The sequence below is a fragment of the Passer montanus genome, unplaced genomic scaffold, assembly GCF_014805655.1.
Source record: "Passer montanus isolate IOZ18808 unplaced genomic scaffold, ASM1480565v1 scaffold133, whole genome shotgun sequence".
NCBI lineage: Eukaryota > Metazoa > Chordata > Aves > Passeriformes > Passeridae > Passer > Passer montanus.
The window spans coordinates 320,401-337,979 of NW_024360166.1; the positions used below are offsets into that span (position 1 = coordinate 320,401).

The window sequence follows — 17,579 nt, forward strand, 5'->3', positions numbered from 1 at the left end:
GCTGTTTCTGACAGTTAAATATTTTTAGTTCAGGAATAATGGGTTTATTCTTGCTTTCAAGATAAATAAAGGCTTTATTTTCTGCATTTCATCTGGAAATTTTAGCTTTGAACATGAAAATATCAATATGAAAGCCAAGCTTTCTACTAAATAAATATTTTTTAAAACAGATTAAAATTTTAAGTATTTAATAATCCTGGAGTATTGAAATCTTCCTAGTGTTATTAGTAAATTATGATCTGTTTACTGATAGAGGAAGAATTGATGATGAAAGACCTAAGAGTTGCAAAGGACATTTAAATTAGTAATCACAGCTCTTAAATTAAGAGCAGACTCTCCAAACTGGAGCTTTAAAAACCCACCAAATTTTATATGCTAAACAATATTTTTAAAAAGTGAATTTTCAGATCTGAATGGAAACAATGAGTGCTATTAGCAGACAAATATTTTGTTAAAATCTGTGCATGTTACTGGCCCTTCTAAATTCTTTGTAAAGGAATACTCACACTGCTTTCTCTGGTGTTACTGTGATTGGCTTTTTTTGCAAAAATGTTATTTGTTGCAGCATAGGAAAGGATCCATTACAACATATGGGAAAGAGAAGTGAGTTACAGGATTTGCAATGATGCAAATGTTCTGCTGATAACCTGGCACAGCAAAGCAGCCTTTGCAATGGAAGGGCAGTTTTCTTCCAACTTCCTTGCTTTCTAACTTTAAAAATGCTTCTGTCCCAACAGCTGGCTTTGTTACAAGCTGTGAAGATGAAAACCTAGTGAGGAATGAATGATAAGGAGTTGTAATTATTCTTCATGTTTGGAAAACAAGCACCCAATAGGTGCTTGTGCAGAGGTTTGGAATAGTTTGCTCTGGTTCCAAGAAGCATGGAACAGTTTTTGTGCTGTGAGTAAAGAAGCACAGTATATGTGATACATAACTGTGAAGTCAAGTGAAGAACTGGCCTTTCCCACGCCAGACCATGTGTTCCTAACCTGGATGCTGAAATGATTTGTGGATCTCTGTGTTCCAGGTGATTTGTAGTGCTAGGATTCATCTTTTTCATTTAGTGAAACATGCTGTTTGACTTCGCCTTGGCCAGTTATTACAGGCTAGTTTGCAGTGTGGCAGCTCTCTGGAGACCCCGCTCACAGCTGCTCATTGGCCTACAAGAAAGGATTTAATGATTTTCTATTTCCTCTGTGTTTGGTTTTAGGGTGTGGATATTTTATAAATGTGAGTCAAACTATTTACTGGTGACATTTTACAAATTTTCTCTCTGTTTAATCTCTAAGTAATGTTTTTAGGTTTGTATATGTTGTGGCCTTTGGCATTTCGGACTAACATATCTCAGAGCATTTTATCTTTAAATAGATTCCATTGTTATTTTGTAATTTCTTTGTACAAGAATGGTGCCAATCACTAAGATAAGTCTTACCCTTCCCAGCGAGACACGCCAGAGGTGCAGGAGTAGATCTGAACAAGCAGAGGCTCAAGAGTCAGAGCTTTGTGGGGCTCTAGGGGTGTGCCAGCCAACGGGCAGAGTGAATTGTGCAGCTTCTGCTTGGGTGTGAGCTGCTAGATCTCAGGGCTTTATAGGGCTGAGAAGTGTCTGTATCCCTGCTATAGAGCTCTGTAAAGCAAGAATAAACTCAAATATCTAAACTCTGAGGCTGGGTTTGTAACTGTGGTGGAAAGGGTACATACAGGTTTAAAGACCTTTTGCTGTAATCACAGTTGCCTTGGCTGAAAAAGAGTGTTCCTCTCCAGTCCTGGCAGTGTCCTACACAGAGAAAAGTGGATGTGAGAAATCTAGAATCTTGAAGAGCAACGTGGGTTTTGTCTCAAACTTGTACAGATTGCTGGGCACATGTGTTGCTCTCTGGAAATAGTGTGACAATGGGGAAAATCCTGGAGGGAACTTCAAAGCCTGTACCTCAATTAACTCTGCTCTAAATGTCAGTTCAAATTTCAGGTTTTATTCAACTTTGGCTTTAGAGATGAGCTTTGGCAATAATTTTTTTTTAAACTTTTTTCACCTGGTAGTTTTGGTTATAGAAATATTTGTTTGGAAGAAGGACTTTTGTAATACCATGTTCATATAGGAAACATCAGTGATTTCAGCAGGATTAATAAAGATTTCATGCATTTTTCCTTTTCAGCACATCACACAGCTTAACAACAGCATCCATATTCATGTAAACTGTCTGAATTTTCTTTCAGGTGATGTCAGTCCTAATGAACACCATCATCTTTGGAGACTGAAGAAACCAATGGTCTGTGTCAAGACTGCTGCTTGGATTCACACTTCTTAATGAGAAAGTGAATGTGTAGGAAATTCCACCAGATTACATGCCAAAACAGTAAAAATAATTACTTCACATAACAGTTGCCTGCTGCACTTTCTGTTGCCATCTCTGTCCCTGGGTCTTTACTCCATTATGTTCATGTTAGGAATTAAGAGTAGATTTCAGCTCATGCACTCTGTAAGTATCTTAGAGAGTAAGATCATTCGCAGAGGTTGAGTGGCTCCATTTTGATAAAAAATCAAACTTTTACCACAACCTTTACACCCAACCTCAGATCATGCAGGGATATAATTAACCTTTTCCTAATAAAGTTTGTTTTCACATTTCCAGAATTAAGCAGAAGTTATGCAAGCTCATCAGGCTTTTAGATAGAAAGATGAAACAACACCATCGTGAAAATCACATCAGAAAATTGTTTCCTAGAAAAATAGTTAGCCAGTTTCTTTCTCTGAATGGTTTCCCAGGAACAATTGGTTTTGGGGGGTATTATCTGAGTGTTCACACTTAACTACTGGCGTTGATTGCAATTTGGGATGTGCGCGTCTGTGGCAGACTGTAAACCAGGAAACAGGCTGCAATTTGCCCTTTCAATAAAATGTGAAGCTGTGAATTTGGGCATGCCCATCATGTTTCCCTGGTGACTTGCTAGTGATGCTGTTGTCTGGGATGGGAGCCCTCTGAGGGAATGCCTGTGCCTTGATCCAGATGTGTGCATTTTTTGTGTGGCGAGGGGTTGTTTCTGAGAATATTGACCTGTTGTCTGTGCCTTTCTGCAGAGCTGGCTCTAACTTCATTCTGAATTGCTTTATCTCCTGGGCAGTCACAAGCCTCAGTGTATTACTGCTTTGGAGAATGAATTGTCTATACAATAAGAGGGCGCTGGAAAAAAAATCAGACACTAAGATTAGCAGCAACCGCATACATTAAAATTCAAACTGAAATCCCAGCCATGGAAGGAAACTAATAGAAGAAGAAAATATATCAAGAAGAGAAGCGCTGTCTCATCATTCACCTGTGCTGAAGGATCCAATTTTAGCCATATCCAACAGCAATGTCATTCATCTTCTTGGTGTGTTACTGTGATTTAAATCCAAGCTCTATAAGAGAGAGCAGTTCTTTTAAAATGATTGAGAGGGAATAAGGGTAAATTCAGTGTTTAGGAAAACTTTATGACATCACAATATTATACTTTACAGATGGAAGCAATATTTTCTACTTTGGAAGGAAAACTAATAATTTTCTATCTGCTCTGAGTCACTGCATCATTATAAAAGTGGGATATAAGTAGTTTTGTGCACTCCCAATCTTGTTCAAGACGACACTTTTGTTTATATAATGCCTCTGATTTATAGTGCTTAAGGATTAGCCTGACTACATATTAATTATATGGTTTTGATGCTTCAATATAAGAAGAAATTAAATATTTCACTTGAAGATAAAACCATGGAGCTGTAAATCATAAGGAATAAATTTGTGACTGTCAGAATATTCTTTTTACTGAAATTAGACTAGTTCTAATCATTATGTGTTTTGCTTAGCAGACATGGATATGTATAAGCACCTTTACTTAGGAACAAGTCTTATATTTCTTTTGGAAGAGTGACAAACAAGAAATAGGATTTGCAATATTTGTATTGCCCTTTTTTGCATCAAGGTTATTTATTTCATGTTGACAAAAAGTAGGACACGTATTTACATATAACTGTAAAAGTGGTCTTTTCTTGGCTCATTCCAGTGCACTGCTGATTTATTTGTTGGGAAGGGGTTCCTTTACTTCAGGTGGGGGTCTCTGTCTCTACAGTTCTTGGGAAATAGCAAGCATGCAAGTTACCGGGTCTTACTGCTCTTTCCAGTCTTCTTTTGTTTTAATTAGATCTTTGCCCATAATTTATTTCAAAGAGAAGGCATCATGTTTACTCGGGGACTCGGAAAAATTGCACCAATAGGGTTCATTATGCCAAAATGGGAATCATACTCACAGTCCACCCTACAGCAACACTTCTCTCAAGAGGCAGCAGGAGCTCAGTATGGACTGGGATGTTTAGAAACCCCAGGGCTCAGAACAGCTCCATGGTGTTGGCACACGGATGCCATGGGGTGCTGTGATCAGGAAGGGGATGCAGAGATGTTATTCTTTGCTGTTGCCTGGGCATGCTGTTAGTGCTTTCCATTGTGGGGTTGAATGAAGTTCTTGGAATGCCTCTTCTCTAAAAATAACTTGTGGACACTGGCCAAAGTCTCAGGGTTGTGGCCTCCTCTAGTCTGGACTCTGCACTGGTCACTGGTTTTGATGTTTGGTGTTTGGGGTTTGGTGTTTGGGGTTTGGGATTTGGAGTTTGGTGGTTGGGGTTTGGAGTTTGGTGTTTGTGTGGTATTTGGGGTTTGGAGTTTGGTGTTTGGGATTCGGGTTTTGGAGGTTGTGGTTTGGTGCAGGCAGGTCCTGCATCCTTCACACCTGCTCCCAGGGGATGTTCAGAGTGGTTTGAGTGTTCCAGGACCCAGCTGTGATCAGCTGCTGCCTCTGCTCCCAGTGCTGCTGGTGACAGAGAGTGTTAGTGGTGTGAGAGGAACTGTCCTGGGAGGCATGAAATTTGCTAAGGAGACATTAAAGCAAAAACACCCTCCACAACTGTGAAGTTGTCAGGGCTTAGCCTTAGTGTTACAGTTTTATTACATTTTCTTTCACCATCCCATATTTTTGCCTATGTACAGGACAACTGTAATTTTGATGATAATGATGTATGTTTAATTTGGGATTTGTTTAAGATTTAAACAGGTTTAAAACTTTTAAAGGCTTTTTTTTTTTAATCTGACAAACAAATCCCAAACTTCTGTGCTTTCTGATACTCTGTGTGACAACCTACAAGTTACATTAACTTCAAAAGTCTACTATATTTTGCATACTAAAAGCTGATTCTCAGCCTGCCTTTAATAAGTTCTGTTGTTACACACCTGAAATTTTTGGAATACAGGCAATATTCCTCTGGAGTGCAATATCAGACTGCTCAGGAACCTTGCCAGGTACATGGGCACAGGTTCATCAGAATGGTTCATTCTCCTCTGAATAATTGTCAGTATAACTGCTTATCCCAGGGATGTGCTGATGCTCAGGGCCATGACTGAGGCTGTGACTGACACAGCCAATGTAATAAAGGCTGAGCAGGGTTATTTGACTTGCTTGGCTGTGCTAGAGGTTGGTGGGCAGCACTACAGTCCCCTCCTCTTTCATATTTCTAAGCTAAACCAACATTCTTGTGAGGTGCTAAAAAGTTCTGCTTTAAGTAGCCTATATCTGTGCCAGAATATGATGGGAATAGAAATACAGGAAGTGATGCAGATGACTAAGCTTCCCAAGAGCCCAGAGCAGATGGCCCAAGCTGGCACCACCCTGAAAAGGCTTGAAAAGTACTCGAGGTTGCTGCTGCCCCCTCTCCAGGGTGTATTGGTACAGGTTTAGAGGCCAGCACCCACTGCTGGTCCCACTTCACCCCAGCCCTGGTGGCTGTTAGTTTTTCTGTGAAGCAGGAGGCTCCTTTTAACTACAAATCAATTTCCATTAGAAAGAAAATAAGCACAAACATTAAAAATTAGGAATAGAATAAAGAATAACTTGCTAATTGCATCCTGTACCTCCACACAAGGCCCAGCTCACCACACTGCTGCCAGACATCGCCGTGCAGTGGGGGCAGGCAGGATTATTGCCTCTGATCCAGCAAAGAGACCTTTGCTGAGATCCCATCAGTTTGCAGGCACCTGTCCCCACAGTCCTGTGCAGGAAGGAGCCCTCAGGAGCTGTTTTGGGGAGACTTTATTAGCTTGGCTGTTGTGAGCCAGCAAGGCCTGACACAATCACAGCAAAGAGCTGTGGAGGCAACAGACAAAGAACATCTGAAAAACTGTAAATGTGGAGCGCAGACACATCTGGTACTTTAGATCATTTCTGTGTGGGTTTTGGAGATTGTTTTGGTGTTTGGGTTTTGAAAAAATAGAATCACAGAATGGTTTGGGTCGGAAGGGACCTTAAAGATGATCCAGTTCCAGCCCTGTTGCTGTGGGCAGGAGCACCTGTCACTAGAGCAAATAGACAGATGTGATTGGCACAAATGGCAGTTATTGTTCATTCCAGGTGAGGGGTTCATGTTTGGGCTGTGTGCAAGTCTGTGGGGTGTCCTTCAGTCTCAGGTGATTGCGTGTCCCAGACAGATTGCATGTCCTGCCCACAGCTGCTGCAGTTTGTGTGTTTGTGCTGTGCCAGGTGGGTCTGGTTCCGCCTTTCACCAGGCCAGGCTGGACTCTGCCATCTGTCCCGAGGGGGAAGGTGGGGCTGGCCTCCATGGCACATCCCAAGGAGCCCTTTGCTGCAGGCCGGGGGGGAAGGACATTTCTGAGCCACGTGAGGTGGGAAAGCTTCTGCCTGCAGTCATTTCTCTGCTGGCTCTCAAATGTTTCACACATTGCTACGCCCAGACTTACATGTCACAGAACTGGCTTTTGAGGGCACCTGATGATTCTGTTGGTGAGTCTTCCTCTGGTTTTCCCTCACTTTAATACACATCATAGTTATTATTTTGACCACCTCTCACAATGTATCTCCCACTGTCAGGTCTCCTTTAACAAAATGTTTGGTGCTTGCTTTTCCAGGTCACTCAGAGCATGCTGGAGAGATGTGGCCAAAGCTCTGCACCGCAAAGGGGCCTCCAATCCCAAGGGCATGAATATGATTTGACAAGGACTTTGAAAACAGAGAACTGACTGATAAACCCTCTTGGAAAGTGCCAGGACCCTGTTATATTGTTAGGGAGATTATTTTGCCCTTGTGAAAACTATTTTGTTAAGATATTTTCTGCATTTTTCTATCTCTAGCCTAAGTGTAAGGATTTATAACAGTGAAAACAATGGAAAACCGGCCTTACTTTGAAGAATGTTTTCAGCCTTTTGTATCAAAATTTATAATCCTGTTGGTTTTTCTCACTGAAACAGTGTAAAAACAGTGTATAACCAGAGAAAGAAAGGATATGTGTTCCTTCTGAATTTGTGTCAGTTAATGATTCTCAGTTCTGTACATAATAGTAAATAATATCTCATCAGTTCAAACCTCTAAGCTCACTCTTGAGGACATATTTGTTTGAAAATGAGATGAAAGCTGGTACAAACTTTATATGACACCTTTTTGAATTAATAAAATTACTATTTTCCTGCAAAATGTTCTGCAAAATGTTCTATATTTTTTTGCAGCACAGGTAGTTAATGACAATGAGGACCACAAGACTGAAAATAAGAATTTTTAGGCTACAAGTATAGCAAGAAAATTGAACGTTGCACAGAGTGAAATAAGAGATGATGGAACAAGACTTAGTGAAGTACTAATGATGTTATTTCACAAGTACACATTTTTCAGATCTTTAGAAACGGGGAAAAAAGAACCACAGAAGAAAATGAAGGTGTTAAAACCCTTTACAAAGAATGAAGTTTATCCAAAACTGCAGAAAAAGAGACTTACACTGGGGAGCAGTGGGTGTCCTGTGCTCGGCAAGAGGGACTCTGCTGGGGAGATGCAAAATGAATTGAAGAAGACCTAATAAAAATCAGAACTGTTTAAGCCATAACTCAGTGTATCATATGGAAAAGCTATTATATGCAATTACAAATTTGCTTTGGGATTGAGTTGGGTTTTCCATTATTTACCTAAGGAGAAAAAAGAAGATTTCACATATTTATCATGTTTGCTGACATTTGTGAATTCAATAACGTTTCACCATTTCTTAGATAAGAATGGGAATTATTAATTGTGGCCAACAGGGAGAAAAAGTTCACACCTGTATTTCTTATAGTGCTTTTCCAGTTTTCTTCTTTGCAATTGTTACTTTTTTCCCCCTTTTTATAATGGCAGGAAGTACAGCTGGAAGGAAGGTGTTTTGTGAGTTTGCTGTTCACATTTGAGCTCAGCTCGAGAAAGTATTTCAGCCAAAGGCTCTGAGCTACAGGAAGGCTGAGCACCTGAGGAGTAATCCATGGAGGTAAAGTGACACATGGAGGCTACAGAAATCCATGGAGGTTAAAATCCATGGAAATTACAGTAATCCATGGAGATTGCAGTAATCCAGGGAGGCTACAGAAATCCATGGAGCACGTGTAATGCCTTATGCATTTTTTGAAAAGACATAATTGCCTTAAGGGCTTTGGAAGTTTTTTCTCCTTTAAAAATAGTGGAAACAACAGAATGGGAAATGTCAAAGGGAGATCCCGCTCAGAGCCCAAGCAACTTCCTCACAAGAACCAACATGAGCCTGGTAATGCGGGAGTTGGGAACTGTAAAATAGGGCTGGTTCTCCCCTGATGCATTTTGTATCCTCGGAGAGCAAGGCACGGCCTGCTGAGGTTCAGGCGGGGGTCGGTCCCTGTGTGATCAGAACAAAGCCCCAGAGTCTGCCCTGGCTGGGCAGGCACGGGCAGCACTGGGCTGAGCACACTTTGGATACTGGGCCCTGCTTGCACAGGAGGCTGTGAAGAGCTCAGCCCCAGCATATGCACACCTTACAGAGTAATTCCTTGGCTTCATTAATGTTTTATTGAACAACGAGTTTACGATGACAGCAAATCTCTCAAACTGCAGCGGGATAACACGCTTCCTCACCATATTAAAAAATAATGCTGGTATAGGTTTATGTACTAGGGTGTAGACTGCTGTTAAGAGGCACTGCTTTGACAAAATTCTTTTTGAGGTTTACAGAAAGCATAATAAAATATGTAAGTTACATTTCTACAAACAAAAGCTATAACATAAGTTATTTATAAGCATGAGATACAAATGGTATCACAATAAATAAACCTTAATGGATACCTGTGGCATCCATCCTAATGTAATTTGCCCAGCAAAAGTCATATTTAGTATAAAAACCTGGCAGCAGCTGCGTGTTGGTATTTAAAATAGGAATGAAAGAGGGAAGGAAGCGGCTGCTTCCCCAGGCTTATCCCCAACCTGTGTTACCTCCCTGCCTTCCCCCTCACCTGGGGCTGGCACTGCTGATCCCAGAGACCAGATGTCTCTGCCTCTTTCAGGGCTTGTCCACGATAATAGGATGTTCCCTGTCAGCTTCACTACAGCCTGACTTTATTAGAGGTGGCAGAAAGAAATGGAGCCCCATCTGCCCATCACCCTCTGTACTCTCTGCCCTTTCAAGGGTAGCTCCTTCCCCAGCACCTCCCTTGAACTCTCTCCTTCTCACCTAGTCTCAGCCATTTCTGGAACAATGCATGGATTCTGAACTGAAATAAAGTTTTGTCTTTTTAAATATCACAGTTAAGGTTACCAACCCCACAAAGATGTGTTTTGGAGCAGGGATTGAAACCAGTAAGGAATGTTCATTTGTCAGAGGCTTTAGAACCTGTTAGCATTGGTGCTCTGAGTGGGGCTTAGCTGCTTCCACCCACATGGAGGACAGAGAGTTTTACTGGAGCCTGTGTCTGGACCCTTGGGCAGGGCTTATGGGGCAGGTGTCCTGATCTCCTCCATCTTGGGGCATAGGGAATATCCCTTGTTCTGATGGGGAAAAAGCTGCCGAGGGCAGAGCTCCACAACCCTGCCCTCCCCTCTGCCTTCGTAGGGTGAGGGGAGGCAGGAGGGGCACAGCTCACCAAACCCAAAGGAAGGGGCAGAGGGGAATGACCTTTGGCTCTGCAGCATAGGAGCTCTTCCCTCAGAAAAAAAGCAGCTGATTTAGCCCTTGTGAGCTGACAAAAAAAAAAAAAAAGGGGGGTTATTTTGTCTGCTCTGCTGAGCAGCAGGAGCTGAGTGCCTGAGCCCAGTGCTGCCCCATGACAGCACAGCCACAGGCTGGCACCCAGGGTCCCTCTCCACCACTGGCATGGGGCAGCCAGGCCTCTGCTCTGTCCTGGGGCCTGTTGGCCATGGTGGGTCCCACCCAGGGGGGCTCATCACAGACCACGAGGACCCATAGGGTCTTACTGAGCCCTGCAGAAGGTACAAGGGTCAGGATCACATCCCCCTTTGGTGCACAAACCTCAGCTCTTGCCTGCCACTGCCCTCCACATGTGGGCACATCTGGCTACAGGCAGAGTTCAGGCAGCACATAAGCTGCTCCTGGCTGTCCTGTTTCCCTTCCCCTGCTCATGCCAGGACACAGATCACACATGTCCCTCTTCAGCATGAGCACCAGCATCACCCACCAGCTGCACAGGAAGCTTCCAGGGCTATGGCTGAAAAGCAATGTGTGTCCTCTGCTGTGCTGAATTCCACATGAGTTGTGTAATCACTCCAAACCATGTTAGGTTTATGCAGCAATACCCATGCAGAAAAGGCTGTGGAGAACAGGACTGGTCTTGCCCAGCCTGAGAGAGCTGCCAAGGACAGAAGATACAGCAGGAACATCTCAGCATCTGCTGCTGCTTCCTGGTGCAGGGGGTTATTTGCAGTGCTCATCACGTAGTTTGATTATCTCATGCTATAGGAAGCACTTTTTAAAAGCTGAATGGTGTCAGGTGGAGGTCCTGCAAGGATAAGGGTCCTGCGAGGACATGGTGCTGCAAGGACACCCTCCCTCCAGGGCCCTCATTGTTTTGATGCTGAGGACATTCCTAGGGCTGAGGAATGCCTGTGCACACCATGACCAAAGCTAGTGACCATGGAAGGCTGCAGCAAATCCCCTTCTTGTCACCTCCTGGCAGCCAGGCCTGGGAGCAGCTCTGGGTTTCAGGCTTGAGTGAGACAGCTGCCACATCTCTGTTCCCAGTGACTCCCAGTGACAGACTGGATAGGGGACTCTTCTGCCCAGTGGGGCCAGGGTGGTGGTCACTCCTCTTCCACAGCTTTAGTTGCTTTTCTCCCTGCTTAACTCTGTTCCCCCATACCTTTGCAGGTGACTGGGAGCAGTGCTCTGGGAATCTGGTCAGTCCCTGTGCCCAGGCATCCTGGCAGAGCTGGCTCAGCCACAGTCCCTGACAGGCCCAGGGAGCTGTGCCCCAGCATGACAGGGCTGCACTGTGTTCCTCTCTGCCAGCATCATGCACTTGGCTCCACATCTCAGTTAATACCTGCACAATATCACTGAAATTCTGAAAGCAGAATTTCACAGGGAATGACAGTGCCACAGCAGCCTTCCCACATACCTCCAGAACTCTCCCTTCCCAACCCTCTCCTGCCTGCGTGGTCCGGTGGCTTCCTGCTGGTCCTATCCAGCACTGTCCCTCCGGTGCCATCCGGCACTGTCCCCTGGTGCCATCCAGCACTGTCCCCCGGTGCTGTCCAGCACTGTCCCCCGGTGCTGTCCAGCACTGTCCCCCGGTGCTGTCCAGCACTGTCCCCCGGTGCTGTCCAGCACTGTCCCCCGGTGCTGTCCGGCACTGTCCCCCGGTGCTGTCCGGCACTGTCCCCTGGTGCTGTCCAGCACGGTCCCCCCGGTGCTGCCCGGCACTGTCCCCTGGTGCTGCCCAGCCCTTGCTGCCCGTGTGCAAGAGGCACGGTTAGGGTTAGAGGGTCAGAGGCACCTGCAGCTGCCTGCCCATGGCTGGCACTCCCAGGCTGGGCTCCTGGCATGCTGTGCCTCACGGTGCCATGGCAGGCAAAGGCCATGGGCTGTGCTGTGCTATTCTGTGCCACTGCATGCAAAGGCCGTGCCATGCCGTGCCAAGGCCAGCCATGCCGTGCTGTGCCATGGCTGGGGCCTGGCCGGAGCCCAGCTGGGCGTGCAGTCTCTTACCTCGCTGTGCCGGGAAGCTGCCCGGCCGCTGGTGCCCCGCGCCTGCCCGGGGGTCCCGCGGCCTCTCTGCGGCCGGTGCAGCCGGCCCCGAGCTGGCTCCGGCTGCCCGGTGGGGTGCAGCGTAGCCGGGGTTAGGTGGGCACTTCCAGTCCCGCACCAGCACTGCCTCGCCCGGCCCTGGCACTGCCGGGGTCGCAGCGGGGGCCGCGCCGGCGGGGCCGGGAGGGGAGCCCGGCACGGGCCAAGGAGCGCCGCACGGGCACAGCGCCAGCAGACTTTGGGTCGGAAGGAGCCGCGGGGCTGTGCGGCGATTTTCGGAGTTCTGCGGGGCTGCGCGGGCTCTGCGCGGCTCTGCGCGCCCCCCGCCCGCAGAGGGGCGAGGGAGACGGAGCGGCTGCGGGAGAGCTGCATTTAAGGATACCATACGTCCGGGGTTATTAATTATAAAACATAATTAAAGTAAAACTACAGAACGTCAACATATTAAATTTAAAAGCTAATATTAAAATAGAGTTAATATTTAATAAGGTAGCTGAGCGTTACAGAGCTGTACGCTGATACTCTACATTTAACTGTGTAAAACCAGGAGAGTTTTCCCAAAGAAAAATGTATTGTTTAGCTGATTATCAAAGACTCTGTGATATATTATCCATTTCACAAAAATAATATAGATATCTTTTTAAATATAGTAATAAAAACATACTAGTGCCTTTTAAATATACTATTACTTACCACCCCTTTTCATATTGTACTATCACAGACACTTTGGAATTGGTTTAAAAGCACATCATTCATTATTCAAAGCTCATCTTTGCATATTATTCCAGCTCAAGTCTGCCAGGCTCCCTGTGAAATCGTTCACAAAATTGATAACAGCAGACACACACGCAATAAAAAGATCGCCTTGGGCAGCCCGAGCTCCCATTATGCAGATCGAGCTGCAATTTTCTCTAACAAAGCCTGCCCTGATCCAGGACTGGGTGGCACTTTATTTATTTATTTATTTATTTATTTATCCTCCCCCGGTTGCCTTCTTTTTTTTTTTTTTCTTCCTTTCTTTTTCTTCCTTTTTCTTTTTTTTTAATTTCCTTTTTTCCCCCTCTCCTTTTCCCTTTTGCCCCCGCCCCGTCGCCTCCCGCCCGCCCCTGCGGGCCGCCCGGAGCGGGGCCCCGAGGGCGCCGCGCCCGCGGCCTGTCCGGCGGGGCTGTGCGGGCCCCGCACCAGCTTGCGGGACCGCCTCAATCGCATTAGCTGCGCTGCGGGGAGCGGGGACAATCCGATTAGGGTGCCCGGGGCCGGGGGTGGCACGGGGGTCCCGCAGGAGGGTGGGCGTTTACTGCTCACGTTAATGGTCGCCGGGCAAGGCGGGGCCGGTGTCCCTCTGTGCCGTGAGCCGGGGAAACACTCTCGACGGCCGGGGCCGGGATGCGGCGCCGTCGGACCCCGTCGGGGCCGGAGCCTACTCGGACCGCGGCCCTTGCGGAGCACGGGCGTCTCCAAAAAGGCCCCGCTTCTGCCGGGGGCCGCCGCGGGAGCAGAGCCGCGGGAGCGGGGCCCGCAGGTGCCGCCGGCGGCTCCGAGCGCGGCGCTGGGCCCGGCAGCTCCGTCCCGCTCGCCGCCGCTGCCGGCGAAACGATCGGGAACGTTGCGGTAATTGAATACTAAGGTTTAAAAACTAATCAAGTCCTTCCTGTCACCGCTCCGGCATCCCGGGCTCGCCCTGCCAGGTGCTGATCAAATGCCATTACATTCTATTAACAGGGAAATTCTATTCCCTGTTTTCATTTCCCTTTATAAGACGGAACTAAGTAAATGCACCGAGCGTTATTTAATTGTTAGCGCCTTGAGTCCCGTTCGGCCGTCAGGGACCGGCTGCCAACGCGCTCGGCAGCCGCGCCGGGCTCTGTGAATTAACCCCAAACGGAATCTCGCCCCGTGGGGCCCCGGCCGCCCCCCAGGCCGGCCACGGGCACGGCCTCGGCCCGCCGCTCCGCGCTGCCGTCGGAACAAGGGGCTCGGGCAGCCGCGGGCTGCGGGGACCGAGTCCCGCCTCGCGGGATGGCTTCGGGCCGTCGGGGCCCGNGCCGCGAGCGCAGCGCGAGCGGCGGCGCCTCCACAGCGGCGCGAGGGCGGCGGTGGCGGAGCATGGACCCGCCGAGGATGGACCCGCCGGGGCCGGCGCAGGGCCAGCACCAGCACGAGCCCATCAGCTTCGGCATCGACCAGATCCTCAACAGCCCCGAGCAGGACAGCGCTCCCCCGCCGCCCCCCCGGGGCCCCGACGGCGCGACCTTCCTGGGCGGCCCCGGCGGCCGCGGCGGTGCGCCCTACCCGGCCCTGCCGGCCCCCTTCCCGGCCATCGCCGCGCCCTTCGAGGACTCGGGATCGTACAGTGTGAACCTCAGCCTGGCCCCGGCCGGCGTGATCCGGGTGCCGGCGCACAGGCCCATCCCCGGGGCCGTGCCGCCGCCCATCTCCAGCGCCATCCCGGCCATGCCTGCCGTGCCCAGCCTGGGCAGCCTCAACTTCCCCTGGATGGAGAGCAGCAGGCGCTTCGTCAAGGACAGGTTCACAGGTAAGGCGCCGGGGCGGAGCGCGCGAGCCGGCTCCCGACAACGAACGGAAGGGCCGATAAAAAATATAAAACGAAATAATAACAGTAATGCGAGTAAGAATAAAAGCAAAGCCGGCCGCTGGATGCCTCCCTCCCCTGCGCTCGCAGCGAGCCGAAAAATCGCTCTCCTCACGGCGTGGATAGCGCGGGGCGCCCTGGGGGGCGGCCGGGCCCCGGTCATCTCCGCAGCTCTTCGACGAGAGGTGGAAGCGGGACCCCGGGGAGCCGCGGTCCCTCCGGGAGCCGGCGGGGCGCGGGCGGCCGGCGGGCAGAGCGGCGGCCCCGGGGGGGCGGCCGGCACCGTGCGGGCGCGGGGCTGACCCCTGTCCTTCCCCCCCGGGCAGCGGCGGCGGCACTGACGCCCTTCACGGTGACACGGCGGATCGGACATCCCTACCAGAACCGGACTCCGCCGAAGCGCAAGAAACCGCGAACATCCTTCTCCCGGGTGCAGATCTGCGAGCTGGAGAAGCGCTTCCATCGGCAGAAGTATCTGGCCTCGGCCGAGCGCGCTGCCCTCGCCAAGTCCCTCAAGATGACGGACGCCCAGGTGAAGACCTGGTTCCAGAACCGGCGCACCAAGTGGCGGTGAGTCCCGTGCCCCCGGAACCGCCCCGTCCTGCCGCTGCCCCCGGCGGCGCCCCCCGCCCCGCGAGTCCCGCTCCGGCCGGGATCGCCCCCCTTGCCAGATCCTGGCAGGCAAACCGTTAGGGGCGAATTTTTATTATTATACTACCATAATTATTATTGGTTTTATATATTTCTTTTTCAATAGTCCCCCATTCGGAAAACGGGGAATTGTTAGTAAAAAACGAGGGATTCTTCGAAATAACAGGGAATTTTTTGAAGAAAGGGGGAAACAATTTGAAAAAACAAAAATCGAGGGAATGTTGGGAGAAAAGGGGGGAATATTTGGAAACGGGATTACCGGGAAACGGCGGGTTTCCAGGCTCTTCCCGCCGCCCACAGTCCCTCCGCTGGCGGTCAAGCGGTGGCCGCCCGCCCGGCGGTGCCTGGCCCCGAAGGACGCGCCGGCCGCCCTGCCTGTTCCCGAGCCCGGGCCGGCCGCTCCCCGCGGAGTCCCGGGCGGAGCGTGCCCCGTGTCCGGGCGCGGGCTGAGCGTGTCCCCCGGCAGGCGGCAGACGGCGGAGGAGCGGGAGGCCGAGCGGCAGCAGGCGAGCCGGCTGATGCTGCAGCTGCAGCACGACGCCTTCCAGAAGTCGCTGAACGAGTCGATCCAGCCAGACCCGCTGTGCCTGCACAACTCGTCGCTGTTCGCGCTGCAGAACCTGCAGCCCTGGGAGGAGGAGAGCGCCAAGATCCCCCCGGTCACCTCCCTCGTCTGAGCCCGGCAGACGGAGCACGCAGCGGACTGGCCCGCGGAGCACGGCCGGCGGCTCCCCCTGCCCCGGGGCCGCGGCTCCCCCGACGGGGCGGGTGGCGGGGCGGCGAGTGGCGCCAGCGGGGCTGACACCGGGATCGGGTCCGACCAGAGCCGGGCCCGGAGCCGCTTCCCCGAGGTCGGCGCGGAGAGGAGCCGCTTGTATATTTGTGTCGATGTTCCACTAGGAAGGGAAATATGTCACTTTTTGTAAGAAGTGTTAATACTTTAATTTATTTATGCATCGAGATTTTGGGCACTATTAATATGGAATTATATAAAACCTCGATTATTTATATCGAAATCCGAACATAGGTATTTTGTGTTGGCTTTGGAACAAAAGGCTATTTTTTTTCCTGTTCTGAGGATAGTGTAAAGAAAAAATACCTCCCTATCACTTAGCGGAGGGGACTCGGTGGAGCCGGTGATGACTCATTAGCTTCGGAAACCCTATTAAACTGAAAAGCGGTAGCTCCCATCTGTCCCAGGTGAAGTTAATGTCAGCTGTAATCTATTCACCGTAGTAATAAGGGCTCCTTCCAGGCACCACACGCCGTTCTGTCCTCACCTTCCCAGCCGATGAGCTTTAGCGCCCCGAAACAGCGCTCGCTCCCTGCGCCACCGGCTCTCGAGAAAGCGCCTTATGTTTCATAATAAAGAAGATTTGGGGTTGACACAGACCATGTATAATACTTTGTACTTGCCGAGACGTGTAAATAAACGTTTTCTTTACAAATGTCTCTCCGCTCTCTGCCTGCCGCCGCGCCGGGGAGAGCCGAGCCGAGCCCGCCGGGCCGGGCGCTGCGGACCGGGCGGTGGCCGGCGGCCGCTGCAGAGCCTCGGCTGGCACGGAGGAGAGAAGCCGAAATGGGGGCGGCAGAGGACCGGGGAGTGGAGCCGGGACGGCGGGCGGAGTCGGAGCGGGGCTGCGGCGGGGCCGGCGCGGTTGTGCGCGGTGCTGCCGCTCTCTCCGCCGCTGCGGGGGGAAGCGGCCGGCAGCGATCCCGGCTTTGGGATACCGTCGGCAGCGCCGCGTGGGACCGAGGGGTGGCCGGGCGGGGGTGTGTGGGGCCGTCGCCCCCCGGAGCAGACGCTGATGCCGGTCCCCGGTAATTTCTCCCCATCAGCTACGCGGTCCCGCCGCGCCCGCCGGCGGAGCCCGGTGGATTTCGTTTTGCTGCCTTTTCTGCGCGCAACGCGCCGGCAGCGGGACGGCGGTGGCTGCGGCCGAGGCTCCGGTGCTCGCCCCCAGCACCGTTGTGCAGGGGAATTTTTAAGAACAACCTCCCGTAGTTCTCGGGTTCGGGTGCTCTGGCCTCCAACAACGGGGGATGCTGCAAAACGGACACTTTTAGAAAGCAGCCGCGACCAGGCGGGTTTTCCCCGGCCATGGGCAGGAGCCGGCGCTCCCGTGGCCGCGTTCGCGGGAGGGGGCCTCTGCCGCTGCCTCGGCCGCATCCCGGCCCCGGTCAGCGGGAGGCTGCAGGAGTGTAACGCCGTTCCCGGGCTTGCCGGTCCCGGACGCGGATGCGGCGCAGGGCACTTAAGGGCCAGGCAGCCATGCA

At 50.5% G+C, this 17,579-nt stretch overlaps 2 protein-coding genes across 4 annotated transcripts in view; both read left to right on the plus strand.

The window, feature by feature from the left end:
- LOC120497685 (kazal-type serine protease inhibitor domain-containing protein 1-like) overlaps positions 1 to 2,382 on the plus strand; it is a 119,279-nt gene extending 116,897 nt beyond the window's left edge. For all 3 annotated transcript variants that reach the window (XM_039699463.1, XM_039699462.1, XM_039699464.1), the window contains one exon: positions 2,218 to 2,382. The gene's annotated coding sequence lies outside the window, so the exon portion shown is untranslated. The remainder of the gene's footprint in view (positions 1 to 2,217) is intronic.
- An 11,728-nt stretch (positions 2,383 to 14,110) lies between these two features.
- Positions 14,111 to 16,737, plus strand: TLX3 (T cell leukemia homeobox 3). The gene is made up of 3 exons (XM_039699450.1): positions 14,111 to 14,594; positions 14,978 to 15,221; positions 15,769 to 16,737. The coding sequence occupies exons 1-3, from the start codon at positions 14,165 to 14,167 to the stop codon at positions 15,977 to 15,979; spliced, it is 885 nt and encodes a 294-aa protein (XP_039555384.1). The 5' UTR covers positions 14,111 to 14,164; the 3' UTR covers positions 15,980 to 16,737.
- The last annotated feature ends 842 nt before the right edge of the window (positions 16,738 to 17,579 follow it).

Bases quoted from the DNA above. Each gene is read 5' to 3' on its own strand.
- TLX3 (XM_039699450.1), top strand. From the start codon at position 14,165: ATGGACCCGCCGAGGATGGACCCGCCGGGGCCGGCGCAGGGCCAGCAC. The intron at 14,595-14,977 runs GTAAGGCGCCGG...CCCCCCGGGCAG, and splicing joins CGTCAAGGACAGGTTCACAG to CGGCGGCGGCACTGACGCCC. The intron at 15,222-15,768 runs GTGAGTCCCGTG...GTCCCCCGGCAG, and splicing joins AACCGGCGCACCAAGTGGCG to GCGGCAGACGGCGGAGGAGC.